The sequence below is a fragment of the Penicillium nucicola genome (assembly GCF_028828085.1).
Source record: "Penicillium nucicola strain IBT 29836 chromosome Unknown utg000001l, whole genome shotgun sequence".
In the NCBI taxonomy this organism is placed as follows: domain Eukaryota; kingdom Fungi; phylum Ascomycota; class Eurotiomycetes; order Eurotiales; family Aspergillaceae; genus Penicillium; species Penicillium nucicola.
The window spans coordinates 2,806,857-2,831,069 of record NW_026643125.1 but is presented as its reverse complement, the minus strand read 5'-3'; the positions used below and the strand labels follow the sequence as shown (position 1 = coordinate 2,831,069).

The window sequence follows — 24,213 nt, the reverse complement described above, 5'->3', positions numbered from 1 at the left end:
GACTGGAGCCCAGACCATCATCAGAAGTCCTTAACAGGCTCGCAATCAATCTTTGGCCAACAGCTCTCGCACCTTGCTAACCTTATCCTCAAAGGACTGTGTCTTATCAGTTCTGTCAACAAGTCAGTATGAAATCCGATACGGAAGAAGTCCAGATGCCACAGAGAAGAAACAAAACATCGAAAGCAAGACTACAGTAGACTCGAAAAAGCAGAAGAACAGCCCTCACCTCGACCCAACACGAATATCAGTCTGAATCCGAACAATCCCCTGCTGATGCAGGACGGTATGCGCCTGCCCGATCACCTGATGAACCCGATCCCAGGGTCCCTCTACAGTACGACAACAGGTAACACCAAGTCAGCTCTCAGCTCTCCAGAATAGCCACCTGTACTGTAGCTGCACCCGTAGCTGCGCCTGCATCGATCCGCAACTCGCGGGGAAGACCGAGGTCTTCCGCTTCTGGTCCCAGCTGGCCATGTCTCTGGCGAGCATCTCTGATCGCCAGCTTGACCTGGTGGAGATGGGGAGTCCTGTACTGTCCAGTACTGAGATAACCCCCAGCAAGATTGAAGCATGGGCTGGGCTATGCAGATGCAGCTACAGTACGGAGGTGCATCGCTGTACTGTGAGGAGGAGATCTCTTACCGATGGTTGTACCTGCGGAATGCATGACATACTTTAGTCCGCATGTTTCGATCAACCGCTGGACGTCGGCGATTTGGGCTGAGACTGAGGGCGAGCCCGTGCCAATCTGGGGAATGTTAGGAGTTTGTTCGATTATGGTAGCTTGCACTTTTCCTTACCGGGATCAGACAGAAGTCGGCGACGCAGTGGGCCGGCGTTGGGATGGTTGCTGGGTTCATTTTGTGTGGATGAAGTGGGGTAAGCAGAAGATGGAGAAGATAAAGATGAAGACGAGGAAGACGAAGACGAAGAGACTAAGACGACAAAGATGAAGACGAAGAAAAATAAGCAAGTCTTGCTGTGGTCAACTTGGATGTTCAGAGCAAGTTCAAGCTGAACATCGAATGCACACACCTCTCTCTGTGAGGGATCAGATTGCTGACCGCCATTACTTGTCTGTGCCCGTTTTCTCTATTTCTACTCTTTCGACTTCTTCGACTTCTTCTTCTTTTTCTCTTCTGGATTTTATTTGGGATGACGGCAGGGGGAAACTATCAGAAACCCCTGCACGTCATCGGAATAGAACTGTAAACTATTCACCTCAACTGACATCTGTTTCATCGTGAAAACAATCCAAAAAGTCCAACCATCCAAACATCCTAAACGTCCAAAACGTCCATTTCCCCCCAGAATCGGCTCCGGGCGGTCTACAGGAGGGAACCACGGCAGTATCAACGTTCGCACGCATCGCCACAGATCGGGATCGAGATCCAGGTGTTTCAGTTACCCAGCACGGCCTAGCCCCCCTCTCAATCAGTTTAGCCTCCAGCCCTGCATGCACAAGCGATCCCCCAGAGTGCTTGTTTCGCGCCCCTCCCAGTGCACCAAAGCCCCGGGTTACTCCCCCCAGATCCAATCACCGTCCCCAATGAGCCCCGTCATGCCCGTGAACCCGATTGCAACAGCCACCGCTTAAACGGATGACCAAGCCCAGTATCCTCGAACTCCCACGGGGAGTTCAGCTCATCTACCTCGCCGAGGGAGGAGCAAATGTGATCTACCGCTTCGCCACAGCGGGAACCACGCGGCCAAAAGACCCGAAAGGGCCCTTAACCGCGGCCAGTGACCGACCAGACCAACCCAGCAGCCTCCCAGCGCGCCTCCAAGGAAAACTACTCCGTCTGCGCAAAGCAACCGCCGCAGATATCTCGTACACCGAGATCGTTCGCAATTTCGATACCATCATCCGCCCGCTCTTCGCCCCAGAGGAACTGGTCGACCAAACCCTCGTCCAGCTCCCGGACGGGCTCCTCGCCCGCTGTAATGAGCAGCTCCGCGCAGAAGAAGTAGCCGGCTCGCGACCGAAGAAGCGCCACGGCGGCTATCTGTGTCTCAGTGAGCCGTTTGGCTTGCTCATTACTGATATGACGACTGGTGGGGACCTGGGCGCGACCTTGGCGGAATTCAAGCCGAAGTGGTTAAATCAGTCGCCCTCTGCGCCGGCGGCAGCGCATAGATGTCGGACTTGTGCGCTGCGCGAAATGAAGAATTCAGAGTCCCTGCTTCTCGGGCAGAAAGAGCAGCGGTCGTTTTGTCCGCTGGATCTGGTGTCGGAGAAGTTTGATAATGTGTTGCGAGCGACGGCGTTGATCAAGGGTTGTAAGGACCGATCGCGGCTGGCGCGGATTTTGTATTCCAATTCGACGTTGCGAACGCTGCAGTCGTTGCAGAAGATCGAAGGTGATGTTGGGCTGCAAGGGCCCGGAGCGAAATCGAGGGACATGTCGCTTGCTATGACATTACGGGATTGTACGATGTTCATCAAAGTGAGTACTGCGCCCTGCTCCCATGGCCCATGGAGTGTTGGAACTTATCTACCGGCCTGTGAGACTGATACCAATACCCCTTTAGATTCCCCAGGATGAAAATCGACCGGTGGAAATCCGCCTCGGTGACCTCGATCTCAAGACTGGGGCCGGGGGCAAGGCCGGATATTGGCGATCCTTGGAGACCCAGTTGATTGACCAGGGCTGGTATCATGGATGCAATAGTACCCAAGATCCGAGTGAGTGCGCTTTGTTTGGTTCACGGCGATCATCTCACTCCTATTCAACATGATACGTCTATGCGCGTAAATCAGGGTCTAATATGTTGCATTATTTTCATGTGACTCGTTCGGTTTGTACTGTACAATACATTAGCGTTCACTATTGATTTGGTGGCGTTGTGATTCCTACATTTTCTTATTCTTTCTTCTTTTCCCCTCCTATTTTGTTCTTGGGATGTCGGGCTGTTTTTTTTTTTTTGGTTTATGCGTGAGCTTAATGATTGCAGGTATTAATACATCACTCCTTTACTTAGGTACTGGATAATCACTGCCACTTTCTTGGCTTTCAGCCTTCGTTTTAGAGCTTTCTTGACCTGTTTGTGCCCGACTCAAGCTAGGCATACCTTGCGCACTTCAACCTGCTTTCAATTTTATCTTAACGATCTGTCTACCTGACCAGGAGGCAGGTCTACTGTGTTCTGGCTTGTCAGGCTCATTTCCCTCCAGATATCGCCCGAAGGGTGAACATGACATGCCATTCATCATCGAAGGGGATCCCTTAGATGTCATGGACAAATGAAGCCTGTACATATATCTCCGCAAGATCAGCATTCAACATGCGTTCTCTGGATCAGGTCTGGTATTATATAATTAAGTAGTAGAGAACTGCGACCCTATCTATCATTCAGATATGCTCTACAGTAAATGTACATCATTGGAATACTGCATATGAGGCATGCAACAAAAAGCATGAAATGAATTATCCATTAACTGAAGTGTTATATCTAAACTTAAGCTATAGGCCAAGTGTTGATATGTCGAGCAAATCCACGTGAATAGTGGCATACCGCCGTAAACGCGAAGATAATATCCCCGAAATACGAATTGCGATTGCATATACCGAGAGAATATACCGAGACTGAAGATAAACACTCCTGATCCAAATCCCACATGGCACGGGTCTAAAACGAATAGCAATATACACTCAAAATCTCATTCAAGCATGGGGGAACAAATCACCAAATTTCACACTCTGAAGTTGTCAGCCCATCAAATGAAAAGCATGCAATATGAACCCCTCTACTACACTGCGTCCTCTACTCAACGTTACCACGAACCAAAATGTCAATCACAAAGACAAATTGCACGGAGGCCGATTAATCTATATTGATGCTGCGTATGTATATCCAAAACAAATCAAACCCGAAAAGAAATACCAACAAAAACTAGCATCGCAGCATCATTCATCCTCCAGTCAATCCACCCACAATCATAAGCACAACCAACAGAAATATACAGGATTCCCCATCTTCATTCCCCCTCCCCGTTCCTCGATCCACAAGACCAACACAATCTCACTCAAAAAACAACATCCCCTGATACCAAACACCCAGCACCTAGTACAAAAGCTTCTCCAATCTCGCCATGACACCAGCACCGGAACTAGGAGTAGGAGTCGCAGGCGAAGAAGCCACAGCAGAAGAAGCCACCGCCGCCGAGGAAGCAGCCGCGTGAGAAGCAAGCACGGTGCGCTTGACGCGGCGGAAAGTAGGCATGGGCGTGGACGACGCCGCGGCGGAGTTGTAGAAAGCCGGGAATGAGGGCGCGGCGGTTGGGGTCGAGACTGGGGTGGATGAGGCGAGGACTGGGGCCTTGAAGGCGGGAGATTCGGCGCTCTGGCCGGTCAGTCCTAGTTCTTGGGCCAGGGCGAGCTCCGAGAGGGCTCCGCCGAATTGGGCGAGAGTTGAGCCGGTTAGGGCTGTGAGGGCAAGGGTGATCATTGTGAACTTCATTTTGGGTGGGTGGAGGTGAAGATTATTATAATTATGATTAAGAAGAAGAAGAGGATGGCTGGGAGGAAGTTGGAGAGGAAGCTGGAGAGGATTGTGCAATTGTTCGGGTGGATGGATGGATGTCTCTGGGACATGGACGAGGTATAAATATACTTGGCAGGTAACGGGCAAGGGGAGTCTGTCGCTACAGATCACATCGAGTGAAATCAAATATTGAGCAGCTCAGGATGAGAGTCCGAACTCCCGGTAAAGATCATCGCTGCCTTAAACCTGCTGTGTCGAGTGTGGAAGTACGGTGCTGTATCTAGCTCGTGCAGCCAGACCCTTATAGTTTCATGCAGGTTCCTGTCGGGAACAGCGGCTAGGAACTCCCGGAACGCACTGCAGAGTTGATTTCTTTTTGTGACGATTTGCATGTTTATTTTCTGTTTTGGTTGTGTGCATGTCGCATACTGTAAGGTGTCTATTGACCCGAGTTGATGGATGTAAATATTCAAATATGCAAACCAGTTCTCACATCTACTGTAAGAATCAGCATCATTCACAAGCATAGTGCATACTATACTGTATGTGCAGTTGTGCAGTCTGTAGTTCGTAGTTCGTAGTCCAGACAGTAAGTAGTCAGGGGTGCAGATCGTATCTTATCGAGCGACTCATCGATTTCCGAGGTGGAGACAACAGCCAACTTCCACACCTCCATTGCCTCCATTACCGCCATGGATCAAGTACAAGTCGGAGTCGGGGTCTTCATCCTGAACCCCGAGGGCAAATTCGTCATCGGCAAGCGACAAGGAAGTCTCGGTGCTGGTATGTTTGATCCCAGTCTTTGCCTCTGCCTCTGCCTCGCCTCTGCCTCATATCTCATGTCTCATGCCTGTCCTGTCCTGCCCTGCCCTGCACGACGATCAAAACAAGCTATCCTTGCCGCTACTAATTATACCCATTGGTCAATGCAGGCACATGGGCTCTACCAGGCGGACATCTCGAATTTGGAGAATCCTTCGAGACCTGCGCCGAGCGGGAAGTCCTCGAGGAGACCGGACAGAAGATTTCGGATGTGCGATTCCTGACAGCCGCTAATTCCATCGTCGATGGAAAGAAACATTATGTGACTATTTTCATGGGCGCCCGTGTTTCTGCGAATGAGGAACCAAAGGTGAGTTTCATTTGACAGGAACCTGCGGATGGCGTTTTGTGGTGCTTGGGGCGGTCATTATTGCTTTTTCCTTTTTTCCTTTTTTTTTCCAATATACTGTACCATCTGCAGGTCCCGGCTTTTGCTTTTTTGTGTGTGTATCTTGTGGCTTGATATTGCTGATGCTGCATTGCGCTACGGAGGAAATACGAGGCTGACGTGCTGTTGTACTGTAGATCATGGAGCCGGAAAAGTGTGAGGCCTGGGAATGGATTTCGTGGGATGAGATGAAGGCTGGCTTGGGCGATGGACGCGAGCTATTTCTGCCTCTTACGGAATTGTTTACACAGCGTCCGGATTTTAGAGTCTGATTGGTGTGATTGGTGGTTGGCGATGGCTTGATGAGTGTTCGGATGTCTCCCCTGGTCGAAAGGGGGATAACCTACGTCTTCTTCGTATCTCATGAGACGCAGCAGGAATAAACTAGAACTAGAATTGCACATGGAAAGGATCTTGACTTCCATGTAGTAGAATGGTATGCCCAAGGAACAGGCAAACATGATATTGAATAACTCAGTAGAAAGTAGACTAGACCATGGACCGGCCAAGCCAGAAACAAGAACAGGAAATCAGCTTGGCATTTGCTTGAAACGCTTGGAAATGCTTGAAAAATCAACCTCACTTGGACCCAAACACCCAGTCGGAGACAATAACAGCAATAGTCGCAACCTAAGAGAGAGTCAGTCTCTACACATCGACCGCAACAGACCCTCTACTTACCAACGAGATATCCACACCAGGCATTACGATCACATCTAGCGCCGGCCGCCAGCCCTGCCTCGAAATCAAAGCCAATTTCTCATTATGCTGAATACTCTCTTTAATCTCAGCAACCTTCCGATCGCCATCCACGACATCGAACGCCGCCAGCGCATTCCCATGCCGCTCAACCCGCAACGTCAGCATCTTCTCCTCGACCGACTTCAACTCAAACGCCGCGGCATTCTCAAAATCCAGACTGAGATTCCCAGCCGAGCTGCCAAACCCGCCGACCCGCGGCGTGCCCCGTGCTATCGTCGCGGTGTCGCATCCGGGCAAACTGACCGACCACGATATCGTCCAGCCCCATTTGCGATGCAGCTCGAATAACGGGAGACCCGAGGCATCGCGGAACTCGCGACACGAGCGGTCGCCGTATTTGCGACCGCTCACCGTGAATGTCGGGGTGCCGTCATCCTCGGTGATTTTATATGCGACTGCGGAGTGGGGGCTGCCAAACGGTTTGAGCACCAGAGCCGTTTTGGTCTCGGCGATATATTGGTTTCGAAAGGCTATGTTGCGTTGCGGTGAGCGGAGCGATTTGCGTGGTTTAGAAGAGGAGGTGTGGAATAATCGGGCGTCTGTGTAGGAGGAGTACGACATGGTGGTGGGGGGTTTTGAGTCGCAGGATGGCTTTCAACGACTAGTGAGAAGGGGAGGGGAGGGGGGTCTGGGATATATACAGTAGCATTGATAGCTTGGGCTATTCGCCCGACATGATGTCCTGATGCGGCATTTAGCGCGTCCAATGTCCAATGATCTCACTGCTGAGCCACAGCCAAGATATCCTGTTCCTTGAAGCTATTCTTTACTTGGTCAGCGGGGTAGATAAGTGGCTTTGGTGGGTTTCAGGCGGGATTCTCATTCGTGTGACTGAAATGCAAGTCAGCCACTTCCCCTCATTGCAAAGGGGGAGTTTATATACAGTGGTGAACGGTGAACGGAGAGTGGTGAGTGGTGAGTGTTTATAGTCTTACAAGTAACCTCGGGTACTAAACCGAGTCGCCGATATAAGCTGAGTCATGGCTTGATCCTCCAACCAGTGATCCTCCTCCCTTTAGGCAACCAACTCGTCCAATCTCAAAATGGCCAGCAGGTTTGCAGTAAAGTCCTTGGACCACCTGGTCCTCACGGTTCGCTCGATTCCCAAAACTGTGGCGTGGTACACCACCTACCTCGGCATGCGACATGAAATCTTCACTTCACCCCTCAATGAAGCCGTTCAAAGGTAAATTAATTCTCTATCGTATTTTTGATCTTCCTTGTTGACCAGGAAAGGCACGCTCTTATCTTCGGAAGCCAGAAAATAAACCTCCACCAATCAGGCAAGGAATTCGAGCCCAAGGCCCAGGATGTCATGCCCGGAAGCGCCGATTTGTGCTTCTTGACCGACGACAATATCGAAACTGTTCTTGCTGCCTTCAACGAGGCAAGAATCGAGGTATGCATCCCTGCTGATGATGTAGACTTTGCCGGATGTGAAATTAATATCTACAGGTTCTGGAAGGCGCCAAAATTGTAGAAAGAACCGGGGCCGTGGGAAAGATCCGGAGTGTGTATGTGAGAGACCCTGATGGAAATCTGATTGAGTAAGTCGACTTATCTGCTGAATAAATATACAAGACTGGAGTTCTAATGGGACAACAGAGTATCGAACTATGCTTAATTGCCAATAACGATTCGCGATGCTGGAGCCAACTGGCCAGTTGGCTAACCCACAAACGAAAATGAGGTTATGACAAATTCACATTGCATATCACAGCGAAAGCGCCCAAACAGAAACTCCCATCGCAATGCCAAAAATGGCATTATGCTCCGTCATGGAAGCAGCACCTGCACTCGTGGCAGCCGAAGCTGCTGTTCCCGTTGCAGTGTTCTATTCATCCATGATTAGCCATCTGATTCATTTCAAAGCCAAAGACCAACATACCGTTGAAGTGACTGTGCTAGAAGTAGTCTCAGCTACAATAGAAGAGCTACTGCTAGTGACGGAACCAGTAGCAGTAGCAGTAGCAGCAGTAGCAGCGGCAGTAGAAGCAGCAGTAGAGGACGAAGCACTGGGAGTAGCGTCATCACTACACGCCTTTGCCGCAGCCTTCACATCATCTCCATAGTATTGCCAGATATTGTATGTGAGAGCGCAATCCAAGCATGAGCTGAGATCAGTCGTGTAGGTTGAGTTTGAGCAATAGTCTGTGGTTTGAGAGACGAGGATGACTTCACCTATATTCGAAGCGGAACCTTTAGCATAACGATTACTGATCTGTGTGGTGGAGCTTACCGCATGCTTCATGGCAGTTGTATAACGGTGACCCGGGAGTTATATCTGCGCGCCTGGAGAGCAACGATAGATAGGGAAGCTGGAGGGCGAGAGTGGAAGAGACGAAGATGGCCGCTGAGGCTGTTAATGGGAGTGAGAAATGCATTATGCAAAGTCAGATCTTGATCTTGTGGTATACGGCTGATAAAGGTCAGATATAAATCAAGGATTGTAGCTTGTAGCGGCAAAAGAGTCGTTTTATAGTTTTGGTTAAGAGAATGAATGAAATGGTGAGATAGTCTTCCGATGTCTTTTTCTCCGGAGCCGGTCATCCTGTGGCTTGCAGTATAGCTAGTCTCTTCAAATTAAATAAATGGATGCCAAGCTAGCTGGTTAGCTAAGAGTGGGCCAATTCCTTCACTACTTCTGGGAAGCGGATGTCACGTTGCGGCCGGCACGGAAGTCAGAAAAAAAGTACAATTCTACTTTAGTATTTGAGAGTGACAGAGAAAAAAATTCCAGACAATTGAAAAATTGAAACAAGCTGGAACACCTCTGCCCAAAAAGAGAAAATTCGCGAGGAAACGACTATAATTCTAAGAAACACAGCACCGACACGCCACACACGCCACACATGGATATCAAAAGTGACAGACACCTTGAACGAAAAAGGATATCTCGTCCGGGTCGGACAGAACCATCTCCATTAGCTCCAGATAGCGGAAAATAAAGACCGAGATTAAAGCCAAGAGAAGAAACCAAAAGAGGGTCCAATCACCCGGAATTAATCTTATCAATCTAATCTCATCACCCCGGCGTTTGCTCTTCCGGCCTGAGCCTTAAATCCCTACAGAGAGTTACATCGACGAAATCAAGTCCGACTCAAGCTAGTCAGATTGCTGCTATGACCAACAGTAACCATAATTTGCTCCACTTTCATGTGGCGCTAACATCGTTCTGTTCGTTGGCAGCTCGGTTGCTCACTTTTTATTGAACAATGGAGTGATTACTATGCCAAGGCAGTCCACTCACATGCAACTGCTGGGACTTGACTCATCTATTGGTATAATCTTTGCAAGCGATGCATGCTTTGGGTTAGCTGTGTCCGAGATACGCTGGATCCTGGCTTGACTCCACATGTAGACAGAGGTGTTGCTTATGGATGCGGTAGATGATGCCGAGATGGCCTGTCTCGTCGGGCACGCGAGATATCCGAGAAATACATGTAGGATAAGTGAGTATATATGTCACTACCACCCGGAATCAAGATCAGGTTTTAGCTCACTGTTTATATACTTCCTCGAAAGCAGAAAATATGCAGCCTTACACGGTACTTCTGGCTCTTGCTACCCTCTATGTCCCTCATGTGAATGCAGCCGAGGCCACAGACATGGGCCCAGCAGCATTTCTCTGGCCTCCAGATCGGGCATGGGGAGCAGCGCAAGACAACACTGCACCCTGTGGTTCCTCCGCTGGAGTGACAAACCGGACAGATTTTCCGTTGAGTTGGTTGCCCTATATAATCTTTGTTCAACATAGCATACTAACGAAACCAGCAAATGGCGAAGTATCTCTGGTTCTCCAAGATGAATCATACAATGTCAATCTAGCAATCTCCTACAACAGCAGTGAGCTTCATATTTCCATCAAATGAATAAAAGCACAATTCATACTGACACCCACAATCAGATCCAACCTCAAACAGCGACTTCACTACTATCGTATCCTCAACCAACTTCCCAGACCTGGACCCAGGCCACGAATGCTACTCCATCCCAAACCCACCCTCAAACATCACCTCTGGCGCACTCGCAACACTCCAACTCTCCTACCTCTCAACATTCAACACGGAGACTAACAGTACCTTCTACGCCTGCGCTGACATAACCTACGTCCCCCTCGCCTCATTCACCACGAATGTTCTCTGCTTCAATGTCTCGGAACCTACCACTACTGGTTCCACATCGAGTAGTAGCTCCGCTACATCAACTAGTTCCTCAAAATCTTCTCCAAGTAAAAGTGGAGGCCTGTCCGGCGGCCAGATTGCAGGTATAGTCGTCGGCTGCATTGCCGGAGTGGTTCTAGCCACCGTTGCGATATTCGTTCTCTGGACCAGATATCAGAGAAAGGTACAACGGGACAAAGTCGTTGCTGTTCGGATGAGCGATTGGGCCAACCAGCCCGGCAAGACAGCGCCGAAGGGATCGAATGAGGTCTGAACGCGAGCAGCTACATATATTACATATCGCAATATCTCTCCATCACAGTTCTTGATTTATCTGTCTATTCTTTCACATATACCTCCCCCCAGTACACTCAATACAAGTCGCCGTGACATACGACGACATCGGACAAGCCAAAAACAGCATCACATTGGCCGCGTCGTCCACAGTCCCAGGCCGTCCGAGCGGTATATCCGATGTATCCCTGAACTTGCGCGCATTCGCAGGGATCCCAGTAACGATATTCTGCCCGGCAATAAGAACCTTTTCGTCCTCCGTGGGCGGTTTCGTCAATCGCGTATCCATCCACCCGTATGCAACAGCGTTACAGCGAACATTATATCTGCTCCATGTTAGCCGGTGAAACAAGTCCGACATCGTGCTCGATGCCATCTGATCTGATCTGATTACCTAGCCCACTCTGCTGCGACAGTCTTGGTCAGTCCCACAACCCCCGACTTGGCTGTCGCGTAGTTGATCTGCCCCATTTGACCGTGCAGCCCGGACGTCGAGGACACATTGATGACACTCTTGGGCATGTCCTCATTCCGAGGATCCATCCAATGTGCCGACAACGCGCGGATCATCCGGAAGGGGACGTAATTGTGGATTTTCATGATGATGTCCCACTTTTCATCGCTCATCTTGTGGATGGCGCTGTCGTAGCAGAAGCCTAGGTTGATGGGCTGTTATGAATATTCTTTGAACTGGCTGGCAGGTGCAGCCGAGGTGTGTCTGACATACCAGCATTGTTGATAAGACAGTTGACCTTTCCAAAGGCGTTCAATGCTGCGCCGACTGCTATTGCCGGGAACGCTTCGTCGACGGCGTCTCCAACTACACAGATAGCCTCGTACCCGGCGAGTCGGAGTTCATCCACGGCTTGATTGGCTTTTACCTCGTCTACATCTGCTAGAACTATCTTGGCTCCTTTCGATGCGAGAAGGGTTGCTGCTGCCCGTCCGATTCCTGTGGAATATCAGTCTGGCATGGACGTAGAGCGGTTTGGGATCATGGCATGACAGACCTTGTGCTCCGCCTGTAATCAGGGCGACTTGGCCATCGATCCTAAATAGTTGAATACGAATGTTGTTGATTCCTTAAGACCGCATGAGCGCTTACCTGGACGGGTCGCGTGGCTCAGCATCGCTGTTCAACTGTTTGGAGATTTGGTGCAGTCGGTGAGCCATTCTGTAGAAATCGAATTATTTCTTTCGGTATATTCAGTAGAAATTAAAACGATTCGTTTTTCATAGCACTCAGTGAAACCTTTTCTACATCATATTTTCCGCTCTTGCGACGCATACACCGAAATTCCGCGGAATTGTACCACGACTGCGTCGGAATTGGCCACGGAACTACCAGTCTGGTATATCTCTTATGCTTCTAACGCTAAATATGGAAATCGGAATTAGTGATTGTTCCTCAATATTCGCCAACACAGAAACAAACATACAGTACAGTGAATATTCGGATCTCGCCAGTGTATTCAATCCAATTTAAATACAACTATCCTCCAAGAAAACGAATGAAAAGCAACTATTCTGACTATTCTCAGTATTATCACTAAACAATTCTGACCTTAATCACATCTTTCTTCAATATGACATCTTCCGCACTGACTTCGAATGTCCCCTTCGCCGACCCATCCTGGCACAAGGACACCGCGCACCCATACTACAAAGACTCTCACCGAAAACTCCAACGCTTCATTCGAGAGTACGTTGACAGCGAGATCACACCCAATGCAGGAGAATGGGAAGCACAGGGATATATCCCCGAGGAGGCTTTCCAACGCCATGCTCAGCTTGGCTTTCTGGCTGCGGCGGTCTTTCCTCTTCCAAAGGATTGTCTTGCGGGATTGACACTGCCGGCGGGAATTTCGGCGGACGGTATGTGGAAATGGAGATAGCTGGTAGCTTGGAACGCAACTGACATTATTCAGAATGGGATGAGTTCCACGATGCTATTGTGAGTTTGCTGAGGCTGGAATTGAGCTCTGAGCTCTAAGCTCAGGCTGTATTGTATGTTTGACGCAATGCACTGACTATGACTCTTCTTTTTATAGCTCATCGATGAGATCGCACGGTGCGGATATCTGGGCGTTGTCTGGGGAATCAATGGCGGTGCTACGACTGGAGGTGCGCCTATCGCTTCTTATGGTACGCCCGATCAGAAGAAGCGGTACTTGGCACCGCTTCTGCGAGGACAGCAGAAGCACTGTCTTATGGTAACGGAGCCGGATGGTGAGTCCTATTGGATGGGGATGAGGATCGAGTGTGCAGAGACTGACTTTCATATTTGATAATTGTAGCTGGCTCTGATGTGGCTGGTCTCACTACAACGGCTGAAAAAAGCAAAGATGGGAAGCATTGGATCATCAATGGAGAGAAGAAATGGATCACGCAGGGCCAGCTGGCTACACATGCTCTTTGTGCGGCGAGGACTGGTCCCCCCGGCGCGAAGGGCTTGACGGTTTTTCTTCTTGATATGAAGATGCCGGGTATTCAGGGGAAGAAGATGTATAACTCGGGTGTTAGTAGTAGTGGCTCGACGTTTATTGATCTGCAGGATGTCATGGTTCCTACTGAGAACATTCTTGGGAAGGAGAACCAAGGGTTTGAGATAATCATGTCAAGTATGTTGCTTGACACCCCAGGATGAGTCACAAGTTACTGACTATTTTGGGAAATAGCTTTCACTCACGAGCGCTTGTGGGTTGGAATTACCGCCCTACGTCTAGGCCGTGTTGCTTTGGAGGACAGCTATCGACATGCCTTGAGACGAGAGACCTTTGGGAAGAAATTGTTCGAGAACCAGGCCGTTCGGCTTAAGTTCAGCAAGATGGCTGGGCTTATCGAGCCTGTTCACTGCTTGATGGAAGACATTGTTCATCGGTCGACGCGTACCGCGCCTCTTGCTTTCTCGCCGTGGACTGCGCTGCTCAAATTCCAGGCTGCGCAGAACCTCGAGAGTATCTCCCGGGAAGCACAGCAGGTCTTTGGTGGATTGGGGTACTCCAGGGGCGGACTTGGTGGCAGAGTGGAACAGATCAGCCGAGATGTTCGCGTGTTAGTTGTCTCTGGAGGGAGTGAAGAGATCCTGATGGATATGATTGCGAAGCAGCAAAAGAAGCTGGCGAAGCTGTAGGCCTACTTGTCAAAGTAATAGCATGTCTTGTAACATGTTTGGGGACTTGAAATATCGCAGAAGTCAGAATTCATTCATGTTTGGTTTCACTGATCAAGAATTGAACTGTGCATTATTTATTGAATCTTGAAGATCCCAGCCTCCGAAATCCATCATCTGCAAAGGTTGCGCATAGATACCCGGGAGACCAAGGTTATGGACGTCGTATAACGGATCGAACAGAGATCCGAGGCCAAAGGACAAATCCGCATCGAAATTCCAGTTGGTCCCTGCTACCTCTGTTATACCATTGTCCGACAGGGGCTCTACTTGAGCATCCCCGGAGTTTTTGGCAAGTTGTTTGAGGATGCTTGACAGCCCACAAGTATTCATAACCGCGGCTAACGTGTCCAGGCTTCGTTCCGCAATCGGATACCACTTTATAATATCCTGCAAGGTCTCCAAAATGGCGCCGAGCCATTTCCTTTCTTCTATCTTCGCCTCACCAGGTCCTGCACTCGTAATATCTGAAATCAAAGCCACGCTAGCGGAGAGACAGGCTGGATTGATGGTAGAGAATATCTTTGAAGCGCCGTGATATTGCTTATAGGCCAAGAGTAACTTTGATATCCGGATTGCATTCGTAGTACAGAGTTGCTGTGAAGATTTTGGCGTCTGCCCTTCCAAGCAACGCCTAGAGGCCGATTTGGTGTCCCGGTTGAATATGTAGGCTGCGAATGGGCGGTTGAGCAGGATTGTGGTGGATAGAAATTGGACATGGAGAGCACAGACTCCTGGTGATATTGGATGATCTGCATTCCACTGCAGCTTTGGAGGAAGTTTGTTGAACCAAACGAGCAGTTTTTGGCTCGCTTTGGATAACTTGCTCACGGAGGTGTCTTGGTATATTCTCGCCAAGGAACCGTTGATCATGGAGAGAACATCGTTAAGTATAGATGCTAATTCGACCCATGCAGCCATAAGTTGATAACTTGTGCCCATGGTATGCGCAGAGAACTGCGGCACATGTAGATCATCCAAATGAATGGCGGTCGGTCGGCCTTGATACGAGCTATATAATCTTCAATGCCGTTAGTATCCCTAGGAACATGCGAAAAGAGAATAAACTTACTTGTCAAGAACGTAACATCCATAGAGTGTAATTTGTCGGACTCTTTGATCAATTCCAGTGAGAAGCCCAGCGGCTACCAAATTGTTGCAGTCTTCGTGTAAACCGAAGTCAAACACCAGGCGATACGCTATGCCTACAGCATGATTAGTGAACCTGATTTCTCTTTGAAATTCGCTGACATTCAAATCACGAACCTGGGTACAGCCAGCATGCTCTGTCACTTCCTAACCCCGCCAGATAGTAGCCAAATAAACACAATCCCGGAATCGTCGCAATATTGGGATTCTCCAATTCAAATAGTAGCTCAGCTTTCGCTCGGCGGGTGTAAATGATTGCTAGAGTCTCTCGGTAGGGCTGCTTGCCATCGAAATTCAAGGACCTAAGAAGAAGCGAGTATAGAAGCAATCGAGAGAAATAATCCGACCGTTCCCCGGTGGCGTACCCAAGTCGGAAGGCCTCTTCGTCCAGAATTGGTATAGCACCATTCTGGTATTCAAAAAACAAATCGATTAGGTGTCTTTGATTCTGCGGATTATCGGCCAGACCTTCTGCTTCCACTATATTGCTAGATCTGTCGCCTGACGAACTTTTGGCTGGTTGTGTCGGAGATGACTTGGCCCGAGGAATAACAGACATCATTCTCATGTATGAAGAGTAGCCAAAGTACCGCAACTGACCCCCAGCGTCCACCGTGAGTGGAGAACTGCTCGTTTCTTTCAACGCTCCCTCGGGCTCATTCGTTGGAGTTCCTTGGGTGCGAGTGCAACCAGAACTGGACTGAGATGGCTTTGTGGCTGGGCCTGCTGGCCGCAGTCCCATTTCTTTTTCCAGAATTTGAAGATTCAGAACGACTTCGTTATCCGATGGTGCTGGAGCCCGAGGCTCATTAGTTGTGTATGTGCTTGTTTCCGAGATGATTGCTGGCTGGCGCAAAGATTCGGACTGGCCCGAGGAAGAACTTCGAACTGTCTGTAAGCGCTCACAGAGATCTCTTAACCTGGAGTTAGGCCCCAGACCATCTCGAGAGCCATGTATATAGCTGCGATTCTTGTTAACACCATCGCTTGAGTGACTCCCGGAACCATGTCGAACATCTGTGGTTCTCCGTCTGTTTATGGAACTTGACATCTTCGGCGAGAACAATGAGAATGCTTCGCTTTCGAGTCATCGAGTTAGGGCAACTCTGATAGGACATTCAGCGGAGAGATGTACCGAGTCGTTTTGCCGGCTATGGGGTAAAGCGGGGGAGGATGATCCCTCGGAATAGTGAAGTCATGGGGGGTATCGCACATCCGAAGTTTCACTATACGCAGGCATCTATTAGCTGTAAATTTTCGGCTTTATGCGAGGGAAAATATCGCTTGTCGTGTGGTTCGTGATATGGGGACGCCCTAATTCCGACAGCCTATAACCAATATACCCCCAGCCCTACGGCCATTCAGGCTTCATCTATTTGTGCAATTATATCCTTGCTTTTGCTGAGCTGTTCTACAGCGCCATGAGTTCCCCTGGAGAGCCTAGTGTCCCGAAGCGACCCCGGAGGGATAAGTACATTTCTCGCGCATGGTAATTTCCAACCACCCGTCTCTGTTGAAGGTGTTCAAGAATGATAGTCTAACGAAAATCTGCAGTGTGGCGTGCCAGCGTCGTAAAAGCAAAGTACAGGCAACTTCTATAATAATAATCTCTAATGCTGATTCAATTTGCAGTGTTCCGGCCAGGACCCCTGTCTTGGTTGTCAAGATCGACACGTATTGTGCACGTACAAAACGGGGAAGAAGCGCTCGAGAAAGTCTCATTCGGATCTACAGCGACAGATATCAGTAAACACGACGATGAGACCAGAGAGACGAGATGATAATCCTGGCCAGAAACCATTCGGAGATATGCCGTTACCGTAACTAGTTCCAACCCCTCACAGCCAGCCCGATTTTAACCCAAAAACTTACATCGAGCAGGCCAAATGTTCTAGAGAACAATGATGATATACAAGAGCCTGGCTTGTTGTTCACTCAACCAGTGCATGCAAAGCCATTGACCGGACTACCAAGCGTTGCGCCAAATCTGTACATGTCTTTTGAACATGACCCGAATCGTATCTCCTTGCGATCCCAAATCTCAGAAATGCGCGCGATTTTCAAAGCTAGAAAGGATCCACAACCTCAGCTAGAACAAGAACCGTATAATTCTGACACGAGATACTCCATTGAACTGCCCGCTTTCGCAAAAATCCAAAACTCACTGCATGTCTACTTTGAGAACATGTCGAGACTGTTTCCCGCCCTCGACCGTGAAAATACCTTGTCCCGTATACATAAAGCTCTTGAGAGCTTGCAATATCCCTCCTCTGGTCCGAAAATCGATATTGACTACGCCGCCGCTCCAACCATTGCACTGCTGTGCATCATCCTCGCTATTGCCGAAGTGAATGAGAACAACGCCTTGTCTTCCAACATCAACTCCCAAGCTTCGAATTTTAGAGATCATGCACGCAGCTTACTACAGACGTTTGAGCTTTTGCCTCCGAGCCTAGAAATCCTTCGATGCCATACTCTGACCACCATATACCTTCTCTTCATGGACTTTCTTGATCTTGCTATGCAGTCTAGCGCCGTGACAGTTCAAATGGCAATGGCTCTCCAACTTCACCAGCAATCCCCAGTCCCCAGAAAAGAAAGTGACGACCACGACCGAAATCTATGGTGGACAATCTACATACTTGATCGTGATATTGCGTGTCTTGCCGGGACACCCTACCTTATTAGGGACGAGGAAATCGATGCACCAAGGGCGACGCGGGACGATCACTTTGAAAGATTCTCTCGGGCCCCATATATCAATTGCCAAAGCGAGTTCGACGAGCAAGCCACGACGTTAGAGCGGTCTCGTGATCGAGACTCCACGTACTTGGAGGCTCTAGCTTACTTGGGTCGCCTTTGGGCTCGCATTTGGAACGAATTAATTTCCAATCAGTTGGAGCCGGAATGTCAATGGCAAATAGCTGCAGTCTTGGATAGCCAAATTAACATCTTTCAACAACGGCTGCCGTCTACACTTGTCTGGAGAAATACATCGAGCCCGGGGCTAGATGTAGAGAATGAAATTCAACGACAGCTTCTTGTTTTGATGGTAAGACGAATTCTTGAATTTATGTTGTATCACCGATTCACTGACCTTGAGACTGGTGGGTAGCGGATCAATATGCTCCGACTATTTCTTCGAAGGAATCCTACTTCAAACTGCAAGTGCCTAGATAAGAACGGCTCGGGCTGCAACGGACTCGATATTTCAACGCAGACTATCGAAGCAATAGCCCACCTAGGCAAAAGACAGGAAGCTCTCTTGCCAATCGCATATCCCATCAGCTCAACTCTCGTTCATTGCATCTTATACCTGGTCCACAGTATCAGCAAGTCGGTCGATACAAGCAAGACAGAAGCTGCTTCTACCGCTGTGGTGTCGGCGTACCAGATCCTGGTTGATTTGTCGAGGTGCTGTGTGTCTGCGCGAAATGCAGTTCAGACACTTGATACGGCGTTTTTCTGCCAGGGTGACGGGTTGGTTCTACAGCATGCAGTTCGACATTCTTCTTCGACTCTGTCACGGAGTAGTGGGAATAATCATTTAGATGGGTTTGAAGGCACACAAGCACGGGACTTGGGTCAGACTGGAAAGCAAGATGCTTCTTCGATTCCGATCGAGCAGAGTGCTCATGCCAATGGCCTTTTCGATTGTCTGCAACAAAGCTACGAGAGTTTGGACAATTTCACAACTACAATTCCTAGCTTGTAGGGAGAAGCGAGGGAAATAGTACAAATATACGTGGATCAGGCTTTTATAGCTTCGGGAACTGATGCAAACTAATCTTCCATTCCGCGGATAATAATATCGATCCTGTAATCAATAGACACTATAGTTTTGCCTGCAAACAAGCAGAACCATTACTCTCCATATCTTTGAGAAGCCGTCTCAACAGCTTCCCAGTCGGGCTCTTAGGCAAAAAATCGACGAAAACGACCCCTCCCTTCAGACTTTTATAGCCAGCAACCTGACCAGCCACAAAGTCGACTATAGATCGCGCGACCTCTCCAGCCTCATGTCCAATCTCTGCCAGTGGTCCCTCTGGTACAACGTAAGCACGTAGGAGATCAGTTGCAGCTTGCTCGCTCCAGACGCCATGCACAGCCGCCTCCTTGACAAGCGGGTGGCGGGCGAGGATCTCCTCGAGCTCCAAGGGCGAAACCTGAAACCTATTCAGAAAAACACGTTAGACACGCTCTTTATGTAGAATCTGACGAGGGATGATTCTCTCTTGTCATACCCGTTAGACTTGATAATGTCTTTTATACGACCGCTGACGAAGAGAAAGCCTTGTGTATCCATATACCCTATGTCCCCCGTCTTATACCAGCCGCCATCGAGCATATGCTGTCTGGTGGCTTTCAAATCACCCAGGTAGCCCCTAGTAGATGGATATGGTCAGAGTCAATCTCTTCAGCGTCGAAAGTCGCTCACATCATGATATGCGGGCCACGCAATGTGATCTCGCCCTCTTCCCCCTGGCCTACATCGCTACCGGCGGAATCAATAAATCTGACTTGCGCGTTGGCGATGAGTTTTCCAGTTGCGTTCAGTGGCATGTCTGTATCGCGTGTACCGGATTGCACGCATGCACCGGATGCTTCAGTACATCCGTACGCTAGACTCGCATTAATACTCGTTGCAATACAGTTGTGTAGATTGAGGTGGTGGGGGTTGATAACTTACTCTGACACAGCTTCACGTTTGGAAATACCATTCTCAGTTCGGCCGCAGATTTCTCCTGCATGTTTATCAGTTCTTCAACGCCAAAGAAAGATAAGAATAGGATGAATCTCACACTCAAAGGTGCAGCAGAGCAGGTAAAATACTTCAAAGCTGGGTACTTATACCGGCGGGTCACTGGGCTTTCAGCGAGGAGTTTGGCAACAGGAGGAACCAGTCTGGCCAAGGTCGCCTGTCGCTCGGACAGAAGACGACAAAATGTTTCCAAATCAAAGCGTGGCATCAGACAGACATAGTAGCCTAGCCAAGGTGCTCCAGTGATAGCTACGTATAGTGCATAGACGTGGGATAGAGGTGGAAAGAAGACCTCGCGCATTTCACTATTCCAGTTGTCAGGATTGTCCGCTCTGAGCTGGTAGTTTACTGCGATGAGATTATGGTGAGAGAGAACAACGGCCTTGGGATGGCCTGTTGTTCCACTGGACAGAATGATTGCAGCTGGAACTTGTCGATTGTCGCCATTTGCAAAGGAGCAGGCTTCGATTTGTTGAAAATTTCCTTGGATCTCTTTCATTTTCAGCCAACTGGACAATTCCGAATGCAATTCTTTCAAGGGAATGACTTGGATGGTTGAGCTCGCTGTTCCGCTCAGCTCGAGGCCTTGGGAAAGCTTTGTAGATGCTGAGCTGCCGACAAGAATATAGTGTGGTTTGACAAGCTTGATGCCGTATGCGATCTCGGTTGGTGATAGAGCATCGTTTATCAAAGACACGATACCGCCAGCCCACCATACGGAGTGTACGGCGATGATATAATCGATACAGCTAGATGATATGATACTTACAGTCTGCCCAGGCTGTAGTTTGACATGTTGTTGCAGCCAGGTTGCTGCATTCTTGACCTGGGCAACAAATTTGCCATGAGACATTGTTCTCCCGGTGATGGCATCCTCGAATATGACTTTTGTCGGAGGGATGAGTATTGAGTGGTCTAGCAGCGTTGCTTCCGTCACACTGAGATCGGTTGGGATGCGTACCCTGGTTGTTGAGTGGAAGATATGAGACATGTTTTCGATGCACAGTTCGAGCCAGGATGCGAAAAGCACTGTCATAAAGTATGTAGACTCGCAGCAGCTTCGTTCTTCGGAATAGAGAGCTTCGTCCTGATTTCGGAAGAATTGAACGGAGGGACTGGGATAGCATGGGTTGGTTACGAACTATGTCAAATTCCGGGAATTCTTGTTCCGCGGAATTGAACTTGCAGAAACCCGCGCTTTTTTCGACAAGAAAAGGGAAAGAAAAAGTAAAAAGAATAACGAAGAACGAAAGACAGCTAAAAGTTGTGAGGAAACCTTTGAAGGTCTAATAGTGAATACAGTTAGCCAGTTGACTCTTCGTCACCTTGCAAGGAGACTTTCACCAATTGCTGTTCGACTCCCCTAAGATGTTACAGTGGATGAATCTCTACCCATAATGTCTAGATAGAATGATAAGTATCTATGGAACAAGTACAGCGTAGTGGTTTGGATGAATATAACTTAATAGTCTGTACGTTAAGTCAAGCTATGCCGTAGACATCTGATATAAAGACATGCCCAGAAGGAAGCTCATACTACCTAGCTGATTAATTCTCAACTTCCTGAAATTGAGCAGTCTCCTCTTTGCGAGGCTTAAAATCCATCTCCTGCATATCAACCCCTTCTCCATCCAATTCCCGTTGATACACCACCACTTGATTCACATCACCAAACATGGCAGCAATCTCCTCCAACGGCTTCTGTCTAGTATCATGATAGGTGAAAAACACAACAACAGCCGCAATAGCCGGGATAACCACAAAAAACAAATAAAACTTCCAACCCATTTCCTCAAAGGCGTACGGCGCCGCTTCCAGCCACATCAAGTTAGTCAGGGCAAAGGTACACATAGCAAGAGCAAAGCCCTGAGGGCGGGCATAACTGGGCCAGATCTCAGTGATGTAGAAATACGTCGGCCCATCCAAGAATGCACAAAAGACAGCCTGGAACAGAAGAATGATCACAGAGCTGGCGATCAGTCCACTGCGGTTCGTACTCCCGAGATAGAATCTCTGCAGTGCGGCTTCAATCGCCATTAGGATGGCACAGCCTCCGAGCCCAAACGAAATGAACCAATGCCGGGGCATGCGATCAACCCATAACATCGAAAACGCATTGGTAACGAGTCCAATGGATTGGAACCCGACCTGGAAGCCGAGAACCTGGACTGTGTCGAATCCAAGACTTGACCATACCACTGATCCATAATCTAAATATCGCAATGCGGACAGAGCATTAGACGTGCTGGGGCCTCACACGGGGGATGCATTCAGTTCACTCACTTAATATGACCAGCACTCCACAACTGTAAATACTAAACTCCAAGAAGATCGTCATGAGAGCTCGCTTTCGCAGCGAAGGTGTTGTCAAGATACCCCAATATGAAGTCCGAAAGCGACGATCCAGCACAATCTGCTTTCTCATTTGATAGAACTCTCTAGCAGCCGATTCGTGGGCGCTAGTATCATTTTCCACAGCATGTAATCGCTTGACAATTCCCCACGCTTCTTCGGATCGATCACGCGAAATAAGATACCGAGGGGACTCGGGCATCCAGTAGATCCCACACAGGATAATCGTCGGAAGTACCATCTGTATACCCACAATTCCTCGCCATTGGTTCTTGCCAGAGACGAAATAGAACCCCAGCCCGACAACGCTTGCAATGCAATATCCAAATAGCATGAGAAGCGCGTGCGCATCAGCAATGGCTCCACGGATTCTGGGCGGTGCGAGCTCGGCAATCCAAATAGGAACGCTGTTCTGAATGAGAAATGAACTGCACTCAGCTGATTAGTCCTGGGAAATAATATCTCGGACTTTCGGTCTCGTACCCTAGCCCATTGAAGAATCGGAAGCAAATGAACATGGCGGGATTGACTGATGCTGTCAGTAGAGCGCCGGATACAAGAATGATTGCATTTCCCCATGCTGCGGTTAGCTTGCGGCCGAATCTGTCGTTCATCCATCCTGCTAAGAAGGCTCCCACAACGGCTCCGGCTTGGTATAGCCCTGTCTCGAGGTCATGTTAACTGCTGACATACACTCATACCACCCTTTTCTTCGTTGAAGGATCACTTGCCATTTATTGTTCCTGTTATGGCGCTGGCATTTGGGTTGGTCAACAGCCCCATGTCGTTTTGGAAAGATGGTTGGGTTAGGGTTGTGGCGATATTCGCTGCTGTGTAGCCATAGGCCGCTGAGCTGAGCGTGATGAAGGTAATGACTAGGATACTGTACGAATTCACATGGTTCTGGCCTCGAAAGATGCTAGAAAAGACGTTGTCCTCTGCCATTGGAATATTCATGGTCGAAAGAGCAGTGATCGAATACCTGAAATTTCCTGACGGCAATGCATAGTTTGTATTCGTGGGACTGGGGACCAAGTTTCTTTTATCCAGCAACTAAGTTAAGTTTTACTGGATCTGTTAATTGCAGTTCAAACGCTTTTATTACCCCGCATCTCCGGATTCTGTCTCTTGGCTTAATAGCAAGGTGACTTGCTAGTCTGATAATTCCGAAAGATGGTCAATTCCGACCATTGCCGGAGTAATTGTGGCGCCGACCATTGCTGTTGCAAGTCGGAGGTCTGAGTACAAATAGGGTTTTTGAGAACCACAAGGCTATGTCTACTGAGAACTTGTGGTAGGAACTACGAGGGAGGAATGCCTAGCCCTTTACTTATCGGTCAAAGCTTCCACAATACCTATTTTGCAAGTTCATCTTTGCCTGCCGCAAATTCTGATTTGGTGATAGTGATTGACTTGCACCTCTAAGTTTCAAGCTATCAAAACACTCACTACATGTTCAGTGGAAAGACTACATGTACAGTACAGTAGTCCAACAGATGCAACCAACCAATGATAGTGCTTCATTCTAGATCCAGGAACGCAGGCGATGTGTGCCTGATTCTATAGGCGACAATCGACAGTCACCTCTCAACTTCAATGACGACATCAACTGAAAACAATGAAAACAGGGGTAGGGCCACCGCCCTCTCGCGTAAAGAGACCCGTATAAATTGAAAAAAAAGTCTGCGCGAGGAATCCTTGTCCCCCTGCCCTTATCCCTGCAACCCATTTGCAAGCCGCGCAAATCGCGACCTCTCGTAATGGGTGTGCACTTGGACAGAACAGGATAGAATCTTCCTGGAATTCTCTTCACTGAAAAAATGAATGTGAAAAAAAAAAAAGAAAATGAAGAATGAAA

At 48.7% G+C, this 24,213-nt stretch overlaps 14 protein-coding genes across 14 annotated transcripts; 6 read left to right on the top strand and 8 right to left on the bottom strand.

The window, feature by feature from the left end:
* Nucleotides 1-45: 45 nt before the first annotated feature.
* On the bottom strand, nt 46-866 carry N7511_001073 (thiamine-binding protein; the record flags this gene model as incomplete). Its single annotated transcript, XM_057123498.1, has 5 exons — nt 46-112; nt 230-332; nt 406-533; nt 681-754; nt 807-866. 5 exons carry the CDS (start codon nt 864-866, stop codon nt 46-48), a joined length of 432 nt encoding a protein of 143 aa, XP_056989231.1.
* A 741-nt stretch (nt 867-1,607) lies between these two features.
* Nucleotides 1,608-2,745, top strand: N7511_001072 (inositol-pentakisphosphate 2-kinase; the record flags this gene model as incomplete). The annotated part of the gene is made up of 2 exons (XM_057123497.1): nt 1,608-2,453; nt 2,539-2,745. 2 exons carry the CDS (start codon nt 1,608-1,610, stop codon nt 2,743-2,745), a joined length of 1,053 nt encoding a protein of 350 aa, XP_056989230.1.
* Nucleotides 2,746-4,071: 1,326 nt separating this feature from the next.
* Nucleotides 4,072-4,467, bottom strand: N7511_001071 (uncharacterized protein; the record flags this gene model as incomplete). Its single annotated transcript, XM_057123496.1, has 1 exon — nt 4,072-4,467. One exon carries the CDS (start codon nt 4,465-4,467, stop codon nt 4,072-4,074), a length of 396 nt encoding a protein of 131 aa, XP_056989229.1.
* A 716-nt stretch (nt 4,468-5,183) lies between these two features.
* On the top strand, nt 5,184-5,973 carry N7511_001070 (nucleotide triphosphate diphosphatase NUDT15; the record flags this gene model as incomplete). The annotated part of the gene is made up of 3 exons (XM_057123495.1): nt 5,184-5,274; nt 5,424-5,623; nt 5,839-5,973. The coding sequence occupies 3 exons, from the start codon at nt 5,184-5,186 to the stop codon at nt 5,971-5,973; spliced, it is 426 nt and encodes a 141-aa protein (XP_056989228.1).
* Nucleotides 5,974-6,280: 307 nt separating this feature from the next.
* Nucleotides 6,281-7,024, bottom strand: N7511_001069 (uncharacterized protein; the record flags this gene model as incomplete). The annotated part of the gene is made up of 2 exons (XM_057123494.1): nt 6,281-6,331; nt 6,383-7,024. The coding sequence occupies 2 exons, from the start codon at nt 7,022-7,024 to the stop codon at nt 6,281-6,283; spliced, it is 693 nt and encodes a 230-aa protein (XP_056989227.1).
* A 482-nt stretch (nt 7,025-7,506) lies between these two features.
* N7511_001068 (VOC family protein) lies at nt 7,507-8,014 on the top strand (the record flags this gene model as incomplete). The annotated part of the gene is made up of 3 exons (XM_057123493.1): nt 7,507-7,649; nt 7,700-7,862; nt 7,919-8,014. The coding sequence occupies 3 exons, from the start codon at nt 7,507-7,509 to the stop codon at nt 8,012-8,014; spliced, it is 402 nt and encodes a 133-aa protein (XP_056989226.1).
* A 163-nt stretch (nt 8,015-8,177) lies between these two features.
* On the bottom strand, nt 8,178-8,847 carry N7511_001067 (uncharacterized protein; the record flags this gene model as incomplete). Its single annotated transcript, XM_057123492.1, has 3 exons — nt 8,178-8,297; nt 8,352-8,644; nt 8,703-8,847. 3 exons carry the CDS (start codon nt 8,845-8,847, stop codon nt 8,178-8,180), a joined length of 558 nt encoding a protein of 185 aa, XP_056989225.1.
* Nucleotides 8,848-9,996: 1,149 nt separating this feature from the next.
* N7511_001066 (copper acquisition factor BIM1-like domain-containing protein) lies at nt 9,997-10,900 on the top strand (the record flags this gene model as incomplete). Its single annotated transcript, XM_057123491.1, has 2 exons — nt 9,997-10,309; nt 10,371-10,900. 2 exons carry the CDS (start codon nt 9,997-9,999, stop codon nt 10,898-10,900), a joined length of 843 nt encoding a protein of 280 aa, XP_056989224.1.
* A 72-nt stretch (nt 10,901-10,972) lies between these two features.
* Nucleotides 10,973-12,093, bottom strand: N7511_001065 (SDR family NAD(P)-dependent oxidoreductase; the record flags this gene model as incomplete). The annotated part of the gene is made up of 5 exons (XM_057123490.1): nt 10,973-11,246; nt 11,315-11,576; nt 11,648-11,872; nt 11,931-11,971; nt 12,026-12,093. 5 exons carry the CDS (start codon nt 12,091-12,093, stop codon nt 10,973-10,975), a joined length of 870 nt encoding a protein of 289 aa, XP_056989223.1.
* Nucleotides 12,094-12,506: 413 nt separating this feature from the next.
* N7511_001064 (acyl-CoA dehydrogenase family protein) lies at nt 12,507-14,053 on the top strand (the record flags this gene model as incomplete). The annotated part of the gene is made up of 5 exons (XM_057123489.1): nt 12,507-12,795; nt 12,849-12,874; nt 12,972-13,149; nt 13,218-13,541; nt 13,599-14,053. 5 exons carry the CDS (start codon nt 12,507-12,509, stop codon nt 14,051-14,053), a joined length of 1,272 nt encoding a protein of 423 aa, XP_056989222.1.
* Nucleotides 14,054-14,146: 93 nt separating this feature from the next.
* Nucleotides 14,147-15,983, bottom strand: N7511_001063 (fungal specific transcription factor domain-containing protein; the record flags this gene model as incomplete). Its single annotated transcript, XM_057123488.1, has 4 exons — nt 14,147-15,113; nt 15,165-15,297; nt 15,359-15,543; nt 15,607-15,983. 4 exons carry the CDS (start codon nt 15,981-15,983, stop codon nt 14,147-14,149), a joined length of 1,662 nt encoding a protein of 553 aa, XP_056989221.1.
* A 1,305-nt stretch (nt 15,984-17,288) lies between these two features.
* On the top strand, nt 17,289-18,356 carry N7511_001062 (fungal specific transcription factor domain-containing protein; the record flags this gene model as incomplete). Its single annotated transcript, XM_057123487.1, has 1 exon — nt 17,289-18,356. One exon carries the CDS (start codon nt 17,289-17,291, stop codon nt 18,354-18,356), a length of 1,068 nt encoding a protein of 355 aa, XP_056989220.1.
* Nucleotides 18,357-19,074: 718 nt separating this feature from the next.
* On the bottom strand, nt 19,075-20,994 carry N7511_001061 (uncharacterized protein; the record flags this gene model as incomplete). The annotated part of the gene is made up of 5 exons (XM_057123486.1): nt 19,075-19,414; nt 19,486-19,626; nt 19,680-19,863; nt 19,932-19,986; nt 20,044-20,994. 5 exons carry the CDS (start codon nt 20,992-20,994, stop codon nt 19,075-19,077), a joined length of 1,671 nt encoding a protein of 556 aa, XP_056989219.1.
* A 557-nt stretch (nt 20,995-21,551) lies between these two features.
* Nucleotides 21,552-23,089, bottom strand: N7511_001060 (uncharacterized protein; the record flags this gene model as incomplete). Its single annotated transcript, XM_057123485.1, has 4 exons — nt 21,552-22,213; nt 22,287-22,783; nt 22,839-23,020; nt 23,057-23,089. The coding sequence occupies 4 exons, from the start codon at nt 23,087-23,089 to the stop codon at nt 21,552-21,554; spliced, it is 1,374 nt and encodes a 457-aa protein (XP_056989218.1).
* Between the last annotated feature and the right edge of the window lie 1,124 nt (nt 23,090-24,213).